The sequence below is a fragment of the Dasypus novemcinctus genome, chromosome X (assembly GCF_030445035.2).
Source record: "Dasypus novemcinctus isolate mDasNov1 chromosome X, mDasNov1.1.hap2, whole genome shotgun sequence".
In the NCBI taxonomy this organism is placed as follows: domain Eukaryota; kingdom Metazoa; phylum Chordata; class Mammalia; order Cingulata; family Dasypodidae; genus Dasypus; species Dasypus novemcinctus.
In genome coordinates, this window is record NC_080704.1 from 4,998,622 (window position 1) to 5,009,636 (window position 11,015).

The 11,015-nt window shown below is 36.2% G+C and overlaps 1 protein-coding gene across 1 annotated transcript; it reads left to right on the forward strand.

Annotated features, from left to right (window-relative positions):
• Positions 1-266: 266 nt before the first annotated feature.
• LOC139438165 (lipocalin Cav p 2.0101-like) lies at positions 267-9,509 on the forward strand. Its single transcript, XM_071213266.1, has 7 exons — positions 267-379; positions 832-971; positions 2,453-2,523; positions 4,136-4,246; positions 5,281-5,382; positions 8,727-8,752; positions 9,337-9,509. Exons 1-6 carry the CDS (start codon positions 320-322, stop codon positions 8,750-8,752), a joined length of 510 nt encoding a protein of 169 aa, XP_071069367.1. The 5' UTR covers positions 267-319; the 3' UTR covers positions 9,337-9,509.
• Positions 9,510-11,015: the final 1,506 nt, after the last annotated feature.

Here is an 11,015-nt window from a genome sequence, read left to right on the forward strand (position 1 = left end):
GAAAATCCATATTACTGCCCTTGAAATATCTCTGATGTAATGTGCTCTCTAAATGACAGTAAAGGTCAGTATCTGGCCAGGGTAAGCTTCTCTTGAAACTAATCTCATTAGTCAAATAGTCATGGAAAGCCCATCACCGCCAACCAGGATGTTATGGGAAGAGTTAAGAATAACCCAAGGCTTTTGATCGACAACTAGTACATTTCATGCCAACAGACAAATATATAAAATGAGACACAAATTCAGGTTCTCTCCAGCAAGTAGCTCACTCTCTGCCACTCTAGTAGAGGAATTGACAACCATCAACCAAATCAACAAAATGAAAATTCTGCTGCTTTCTCTTGTTCTTGGTCTGGTTTGTGCTGAAGAACAGCAAACGGTACGAGGGGCAGACTGTGCCGGGGGGAATTTGTTCTACCCAAGCGGCGAGTGTGTCAGTCTTCCATTGCGTATGGTTGTATCCAAAGTTGCCTGAATCTTTCTATCTACAGACTGATTTTTTTAAAATCTTGTAACTTCCAGCTCTAAGTCTCCATCTTAATTGTCTATAAATGAAGAACCCAAATAATCAGAATGTTGGCTTTGCGTTCCCAAGACATTTGATGAGACTGCTTTAGCTCTTTCAAGAAACTCATAATTTCATATTTCATATTTTAATTTATATCATTATTTCATTATAGGTAATTTTATTAGACAGTGATTAGAGCCCTGGTTTGTTCAGTTATGGTAGGATTTCTTTCTTCTGACATGAATTAGAAGTAATGTTTAGTATAGGTGTGGATTGAGAATAGATATTGATCAACCTTTCTTATGAAAATGGTTTCTTTTTAGTTTTCAGGAACATGGAACACCATTTACTTAGCAGCTGATAACATAGACAAGATAGAAGAAGATGGCCCACTTCGGGGTTATGTCCGGTCGGTGGTGCAGGATAGCACTGGTGAAACAATGTCCTTCGATTTTTATGTCAAGTAAGAAAAATTTACAAATATTAAAGCAATAATAATGTTCACATATCCCAGAGGGTTTGGCCTCAAATTTGCATGGATGTCAGAATTAGGTTCAAGGTTTATCATCTCTTAAATTTAATCTTAGAAGGTATAGTAGTCAGGATTTTCATGGGAAACAGAATCAATAAGACATATCTGTCAATAGTATGCAATTTTATATGAGTCTCTCACATGACCGTGGGATGCACAAGTCCAGGTTCTGCAGGCAGGCTGCAACCAGGAGCTCTGATGAAAATCCAGTGAAGGTTCTTGATGAGTTCTGGGAGATGCTGGCTGTCCAAAGACGAGCTGGGAAGTTCTCACTCAATGCTGGAATCACTTCCCCTTTTAAGACATTCAACTGATTGAATAAAGTGTCACTCACTGCTGATGGCAATCTCCCTGATTGATGTAATTGTAATCAGCTATCTATGATTTACCACTGCAGTCAAGTCAATGGTGACTAAAGTCCATAAATGCCCTTGTATTACAGTTAGCCCAGGGCTTGCTGGACCAAACAACTGCACACAATTACTTGGCCAATTTGACACAGTAGCCTAACCATCACAGAAGGATGTTCTTCATTTGGTTGGGTATCGTCAATATTAAACGAACCACCTGGGGTTCGCCATGAGGTGATTTCTTGAGGGCAAGGGGGATAGTAGCCTACTTGGGACAGTATCCTTAAAAATGGAGTGACGGAGTCAGTAAGGAAAACTGCTCTCTTGAAAGCCTGAAATGTTGGCCAGTGATAGTCATCTACCATGTATCAATGTGGTTGATGCATCAGAGTTTTTACATGTATTGGGCATAAATTGCATAAAGTTTACTCTAACATGCATTTCAACCTGAAGTGCTGTCTCCCAAAGAATGTCTATCCGAATCTTTATCCAACGCCTATGTCCATTTCTCTATCTCTGATATATTTGAATATTTTTCCTTAATAAGTGTTAAATGAATTGAAAGAATTGCCAACTTAGCTCAGAAAGAGTGAACCCTTTAGAGTCTAGGGAAAAACCAGTATGTAAGTTAAAGGAGAAGGAATGGTCTGGGGGACAGAGAAAAAGAGAGGGCAATTGCTTACATCAAAGGAATAGAGCAGTCACTCTCAAGCAGAAGTGTTTCTACTTCTACTCCTACAGGGGGTACATCTCTGTCTTCTCAGCATAGGAGAATGGTCATTACTGGCAACTAGTGGGTAGAGACCAAAGATGCCCAACATCCTTGGAAGCACAAAACAGTTCCTACAAAAGATAATTGTCAGCCCAGAACGTCGATAAGTGCTGAGGTGGAGAAACCCTGGAGTAAGTTGTCCCAGCACCTTCTGGAGAGAACAAATGAGCATGAGACTGAAAATCTATTTTTACCAATTAACATTTCTTAACCTAGATACTCCCTCAGGCCAAACAAAAGTTTTGATGGGTGAATAAGTAATCAGGAATATTTTGTTCGTTTGTCTCTAGGGATGATGGTGTATGCCAGAAGCACACAGCAGAGGGAAGGAGAATAGGAGAAAATCAGTACGGGCTTCAGTGTAAGTAGGTAATATTTTCTTATGAGTGAAAGTCTCAGACTATGGTGGGTGTTCAAATTCATCATCTTAGCTCAGTCCAGGATTTCCATGTCTGGATTTTAGTGTAATACCTACCCTAATTCCAAATCCAATCTGAAAAGTCACTTAATTCTCCAAAAATTCATTTTGTCAGACAAAGTCAGGATAAATGTTAGGTAACAAGGTCCATCTGTGAAATCCTGTTATTAAGTGTATCTAAGAACACGATCAAGTACACTTTTTTCATATGATCCTCATATATGAGGAAGTATTTAAAGCTACTTAAAATTATACCAATTATTTCACCATTGTTTCTTCTCTTATTCAGTATTACTTTTGTCTTTAGCCAAATAAACCATCAAAATGATTAAGCTGTTTAAGAACTATGATCTGTTTAAATTCCAAAAAATTAAGTGTAGGCATAACTAAAATAGCAGGAAAAATGCCAAACCCTGTCATAATTTGAGCTTTGTTTTAAAGCAGCGAGAGAATTAGTTCAAATTTCTCTCCATAACAGTTCACAAAAGCTATAAATAATATTCAAACACAAGTACCATAAAATTAAGTAATCAGATCTCTAAATGTTTGAAATTTTATGGAAAAAGTCTAATTTTAGGTCATGATTTTGACTGACGATCTTTTGCATAAAGCTGCAGGACCAACTTGAAATACAAGTACATACAATGCATATGCAAGATTTTGCCAGTACCTCAATGGGAAGCTCATTTTTTCAATCACCAATTGTATTCTTCTGTTCTACTTTCATTGTTTTAATATTTGTTGTGCTGATCATCACTGTTGTCTGTCATCTTTCCTTCCGTGCAAACTAGGTCTTCCTGTTTCTTTACTGGTATTTTCAGGTATTTTTGTAAAAAGTGACGAGAAATGGATTTTATTGGGCTTAGTTTTGGCCCCATGCAATAAAAGAAATTCCCCCTAGGCAAAGTGGTTTGGGAAAAATACAGGATATCTCTCGCAATCCAGGTCCAATTGTAACCATGATAAGAATACCAACCTGGGCATATATAACTTCTGATCATAACCTAAGTGCATCCGTTTGGAAAAACTTTCTTCTTACCTACTACATGGCAATATCAATATTGACACATTTGATTATTCCTAGTCCTTTAATTCATCTATGCCCTCCATATTGTAGCTTAAATAACTCCAAATTCACAGTGACAAATAATTTATTTGTATATTTTAAAAGAATGGCTGTGCTTGACAATTGGCTCGCAAAATTCCGGAAAAGTTGAAAATGGCATCTTGTGAGTTGGTGGGAAATGTCTCCAGGTCTCCCACTGCAGGATTCACATGGTTTATAGAGCGTTGCTCTCATTAGCCATCGTATATTGTGATCATATTTAGGAAATTGTGAAAGAAGGAGAATTTTACTGGTTGAGAAAGTTGGCAATAGGTAGAACAATTTTCTACAACATTAGCGGTCATAATTGATCCCCACATGTTTGAAGAATGGAAATGAGACACAGATCATTGGGAAAGAAAGGATACATAATGTTATGCTTAAAAATACATGTAAAATGAAAAAATAAACAAGATATTGTGAGGTTAAAATATTTTTTGTCTTTCATAGTCAGGGGAGAAAATATCGTCGAATTAGTCTTTGCAGAAAGTGATGCCATGATGTTTTATGTCGTCAATGTGGATGAGAATGGTCAAACCACACATTTGACTGAAATCATAGGTATGTATTCTAACTTATTCTTGGCAGAATAAACTGCATTAACATTATTTATATTTTCCAAAGAGGAAGAGATTTATGGATGGGCGATATGTTTATTAATAACTTTATAGTGGAGAAATATTCAGACATGAGACTTTTGCCTTGGTTGATTCACTCAGGGATGGTGACTGTTGTTTATTGGAGAAGAAAAAATATATCTGCTATAGGGTCCTCTCAGAAGGATTTTCTACCACTCCATGCACTTGTCCTGGATATCCAGCAGTATTTCAGGAGGATCCATGAGGTCTTTGGCAAATAACACATACTGGTATAGATGGGTTATATCACCTAAGTGAAATGAGATTTAAAACTCAAATTTAGTACACCTCAGGTTTCCAGTCCTGAATTTGTTCATTTCAACCCAAAATCTTTCATCACATTAATTAAAATAGTGTGTAAGACTGATTGTGTTATGGGGGAAAAAAAAAAAACCACAAAGCACTAAATTAAATTTAATCCCTCCAATCCAGTGTTCTTACCAAATCAACAATTTCTCTCTCTGAATAAGTCCGCAAGGGCATTATTAGATGCCTTTGAAGTTTTCCTGTATTAGATCCAAATTTGACATAGACAGAGAACGAACTTTTTCTTTGACAAAGGTGAATAATGCTTTTGTTCTTATCATACGTGACAGTGCAAGGTTCAAATCCTCTTTTCCCATTATTGGTGTAGGGTTTGACAAAAACAGGGAATAGATCCTACAAAAGTAGGCAGAGACCAAAGTAACAGTCACCACTTTGAGAATCCTGAAAACCTCAGGGTTACTGTCTCCAAACCTCCATGTATGATATGGGAAGCTCAAGGTTGTAGGACAGCCAGTTCTAATTTCCTTGGTAGCCCTAAGAAGAGGAAAGGATGACACATTAAATGTTTGAACTCTACAAATTTTATCCATGAAGATCTGATTTCCACACTGTGTCATCCTACTAGAACATGTAGAAGAATTTGAAGATACTAATCAGCATCTCTTCTGCTTGTCACCTATAATTATTTAGCTAAAGGCAATGATGTCAGTCCTGAGGAATCTCAGAAGTTTGAAGAAGAGACTATTAAGAAGGGTATACCAAAAGAAAACATCTTGAAAGTCAGCGATACAGGTAACTTCACTATAATTTTCCTAGAATATAAAACTTATGTGTTATTAAATTATACTATGAGTCTTGGTTCAGATTTCCTGTTCAAAGAATAAGCCATCTCGCAGAGTTACAATCTACAGTATAGGTTTCCAGGGAATGAGTGTGGATAGGGAATGAGAAGTTAAAGCTTAACATGTACTGACTTCCTATTGCAACAATGTTCATATTTTGGGAATGGATGGTCATAGTGGTAGCACAACATTGTGAATGTAATTAACAGCACTGCAACATATATCTGAACGTGGTTAAAAGGAAATGTGAGGTTGTATATATGGTAACGGAATAAACATTTTAAGATTCATGGAAATGCCCAACACGAACAGTGAACCCTAAGTTAAACTATGGACCATAGTTAAAACTATAGACATAAAAGTGTGCTTTCATTGAGTGTAACAAATGTTCCACACCAGTGAAGACTGTTCATAATAGGATGGTATAGGGGATTCCTATAGTTTATCCGTAATTGTTCTATAAATCCACAGCTTCTCCTTTTGTAAAAAATTAAGCAAAAAGAAAGATCTTAAGGAAATCTATTAGACAAATCCATATTATGGGACACTCTACAAAAGACCTGTCCATCACTGCTCAAAACCATCAAGGTATGTGAAACAAGGAAAGTCTAATGAATCACGACAGTCTGGAAGAGACGCAGGGGACATGACAACATGGTGTCCCAGAAGAGATCAGAATAAGGACAATCAACAAAAGCTAAGGAAACCTGATGAAGTATTGTCTTTACAATTGTTCATTACTGGTGACAAATGAATTTACACTAACAGAGGTTTAAAATAGGGGAAATTGGGTAAAGGATATATGCGAACTCTCTGTACTATTTTTGTGATTTTTCTGTTAATCACAAAACTATTCTAAAATAAAAACTCATTTAAAATAAAAGCAAAATAAAAAAGAATGGACAGTGAGCAATTTGAGGGAGAAATCAGGGGAGTAAATTCCATTTACAATAGTGGCTAAAGGAATTAAGTACTTAGGAATAACCATAACCAAAGATGGAAAGTACTTTTTATTCAGAAAATGACAATGCATTGCTAAAAGTAATCAAAGAAGATCTAAATAAATGGAAGATCATTCTGTGTTCATGGATTGGAAGACTAAATATCATTCAGATTGTCAATTCTGCCCAAATTGGTAAACAGATTCAATACAATTCTCATAAAAATTCCAAAAGCCCTTTTTAAGGAAATGAAAAGTATAATTATCAAATTTCTTTGGAAGGGTAAGGGGCCCCAAATAGCCAGAAACATCTCAAAAAGGAAATTGGAGGACTCTCACTTCCAGAATTTAAATCATATTACCTAGCTATGGTGGTAAAAACAGCATGGTACTGGCATATAGATAGACATATTGATCAATGAAACCAAACTGGTGGTTCAGAAACAAAACCTCACATCTATGGTCAAGTGATACTTGACAAGGCTATCAAGCCCACCAGTTGAGGCAGAACAGTCTATTCAACAAATGGTGCTGGGAGAACTGGATATCCATATCCAAAAGAAAGAAAGAAGACTCCTAGCGCATTACTTATACAAAAATTAACTCAAAATGGATCAAAGACCTAAGTATAAAAGATAGAACCATAAAACTCCTAGAAGAAAACGTAGGAAGACATTTTCAAGACCTGGTGGTAGGTCACAGATTCTTAAATTTTATACTGAAAGCACATGCAATGAAAAAGAAAAAAAAAAAGGATAAATGGGACCTCCTCAAACTTAAACACTTTTGTAATTCAAAGGACTTTGTCAAAAAGGTAAAAAGGCAACCTACTCAATTGGAAAAACCTTTTGGAAGCCACATATACGATCGCAGTTTGAGTGCCATGCTATTTGAAGAGATCCTACAACCCAAACATGAAAGAGAAAGCAGTGCAATTTAAAAATGGACTGAAGACTTAAATAGACATTTCTCCAAAGAGGAAATATAAATGGTGAAAATGCATTTGAAATATGTCCAATATCACTAGGTATTAGGGAAATGAACATCAAAACTACAGTGAGATATCATCTCACACCTCAGAAAATGGCCATTATTTTTTTAAAAAACAGAAAACAGTAAGTGGTAGAGAGGATGTGAGAAATAGGAACAATCCTTCACTCTTGGTGGGAATGTAAAATGATGTAACCTGTGTGGAAAACAGTTCATCAGTTCCTCAAGCTAAATATAGAACAGGTGTATCATCTGGCAATCCCTCTATTAGGAATGTTTCCAGGAGAACGGAAAACAGTGACATGAACAGACATTTGCACATCGACATTCAGAGCAGCATTATTCACAATTGCCAAAATATTGAAACACAAGTGCCCATCAACCAAAGGACAAACAAAATTTTCTATGTATATATGATGGAATATTATGATGCTGTAAGAAGAAATGAAATTTGGGCACACATGATAACATGGATGAACCTTGAAGACATTATTTTGAGTGAAATAAACCAGACACAGAAGGGCAAATTTTACATGACCTCACTAATATGAACTAAATATAGAGCATAAACACAGAGTTAAACCTGGAGTATAAGTTATTAGGAGATAGAACGAGGGCTGAGAAGGGGTACTGATGCTTAATGTATGTATAAGTCTTAAGTAAATTGTGAAAGTGTGAAAATTGATAGAGTTGATGGTAACACATTATAGTGAGTAGAACTAATGTAGCTGGTTTATAAATGGGATTGTGGCTGAAAGGATAGTCTAGAGATGTAAATGTCAATTGAAAGAAAACTAGAGAAAAATCTAGGGACTGAATAACATAGTAAATCCAGAAGTGGATGAGGATTGTGGCTAATAGTACAAATACAAGAATGGCTTTCTATGAACTAGAACAAATGTATATCACAATTATAAAGGGCAAGAATATGGAGATGCATGGGAAAAATACAATTAATGTAAATCTGGGCTACAGTTAACAGCCATATTTTAATATTCTTGCATCAAAGTTAAAGAAGCTACTGTGTTAATAATGGGGGATAGGCTCAAAAATATACCAAATGCATTCTGTAGACCATAGTTAGTGATTACAGTCTGAGGTTCTTTCATAATCTGTAAAAAATTTTCCACAACAATGTAAGGTGTTGGTGGAGGAGTGTTGTGTAGGAATTCTGCACATTATTTATGATTGTTTTGTAAGCTCGTGACTTCTCTAATAATAATAATTTTTTAAAATGGACAAGTAATTATGGACCATAAAAAATTCCTTTTCCAAAATCATCTTTTTAAAAATATTTTATTTAAAAAATCCATACAAATGTTGAGAAATTTTGATCAATTTTTCTTGTTCATTCTCTTTCACAGATACCTGCCCAAAAGACACTGTTTAGGTAAGTAAATTTATACTACCTATGACTCCTAATTTTTTCAGACTGTTAAGACTTCCTTTTCCTCAGTGTTATTCATTTATAAGAATTGAATAACAATACTATGTCACTTGAACGGTGACAAGCTTATGGTTTCCACATGCATTTGGTTTTAAAATATGAAAAAAGTAACATTAATCCAAATTGAACTGAGGGATTTTCTCTGTATCAGGAACCAGTGCACTATGAGAGATGATTAATCCTGGTGAGATGCAGTGGGGATAATTTACCTCAATCTCACAATATCATTAATAACATTAAACAAGATTTATAGAAGAGGCATGTCATGTGGACATGTACAGGAGATAATTCATACATTCTGGAGCCATGAGAAAGCAACCTCGTAACTTCAGATTAGTGTCCTAATATTGGGTTCCCTGTAGACCTCACACAGGCGTATACATAGATGGAGTTCTCTGAGATGAGTTTCGCTTGAGAAATTTCCCCTTTGTTCAGAACAATTGCCTTTATCTTGCTTTGACTCTCTCACTCCATCACATTGTTAACATCAGTGAAACTATATTTTTAATTATTTTACATGATTAAAGAAGATAATTGTATGAAGAATGAAAACTACTCCATCTTCTCCATGGCATCAAGCTCATCAATAAGAAGATAATGTGTGCTTTTGAATCATATTCTCTTCCATCCTAGCAAGTCATGATGATTACCTCAAGACTTTTCTTGTAGTCAACTTCTAAGCTGTTTCGTGACCTGATTTCTAAATGATTAAATAAACTGAATAAGTCTATATACACAAATATGTCTATGAAGCACAGTGGCTTCTTTGTAATGCAAAAAAAACATCTATTTACTGCCATTCATAAAAGGATGTCTATAATGGAAGAACAAACTGTTCCTTTTAGGAATATTGAATTGTTGGGAGGGTCATGGTGAGAGAAGAAAATTAGGTAAAGGGTCATGGAAGGTATTGATACCATATGGTATAAGCATGCCCTTCAATGTCATTTATGGGATGAGGAAGGATGGCCAGACCATATTCAGAAGGTACTTCTGTTTTCCTAAGGACATCAGGAAACATATTAATCATTTCATCATTGAATGGTATTGATGTGCTGTGTGAGGGTAAGGAACGGGACTCTCCAGCAGAGGATGTAATAGCTCCCAAGTCTTAACTTTGAGGAAGGTGTTACTCTTGTCAGCCCAATACCTCTCAGGTTCTTAAAGCTTCTTCTTTGGTTGGGGACCTCCTCTTTCCTAATATTACTATCATCAGATATCAAGATTGAGGGGTTAAGAGGTTGTTTTTTTTTACACACACCAGCATAAATTCCAAAGGTCATACCTATGTTTTGTGATTCAGAGAGGTGGGCAGTATCCATGAATAACTACCTATACTGAGCCAAATATTTATCACACACTTTCTCATGAGACCCCACTAATAGCTGTGTGAAAGGAGCAGCTTCACTTTGCAATACATAAAGTTTGAGACTTCAGCAAGTTCTCTCCTCCAACCAACAAATCTGGCAAAATGCTCAAAGACCATCATTTCTAAACTCTGTCAAGTTACAGATAGCATACAATAATTTGAAAGTTTTTCACCCCAAAACAGTTACTGGACATTGTTGAGAAGAAAGGGTCTGTTGTGTTTTACTTGGAGCTGCTGTCATCCCACCCAGCTCTATGGCTGGTAAACGTGAAGTGACCAGCATCTTGCTGTCCTTGAAGAGAGCTACTCTTAAATGTAGTGTTGCAGACATGCCCTGTTCCCAGAAGCCTTAGAGAAAACAGCAGCAATTGAGGGCCAGCAAATGGAAGGGAAGGGGAATATCGCAGCTCCTAAGACTACCTTAGAGTTGGAGCAAGAAAGAAACTAGGCAACAATGGAGAAGGAGGTATAGAAGATGAGACCTTCATAGGAATGTTTGAATCTTCTGATTTATTCCTCAAATGGAAATCTATGCTTACATTACAGGTTGCAGGTATATCACAAGAATGTCACAAGGCTCTAGTTACAAAATCATCCCTGGCTGAGTATAAAATGCCTGAACTTTGATAGTGTGTCTCAAGGCACCGTGACTGCCATTTGGACAAGGCATCTGTACATTGTTGACGCCAAGTATTTAAGGAACAGTGAGAAATCATTGCAAGAATGCAGTGATGGCCCCTCAGAAAACTGTAATGAAGAAGAAAAAGGAAATAATAATTATAAACACCCATGCAGCAGAGACTACATATGATGTTGGGTGATAAGTTTCTAAAGAGA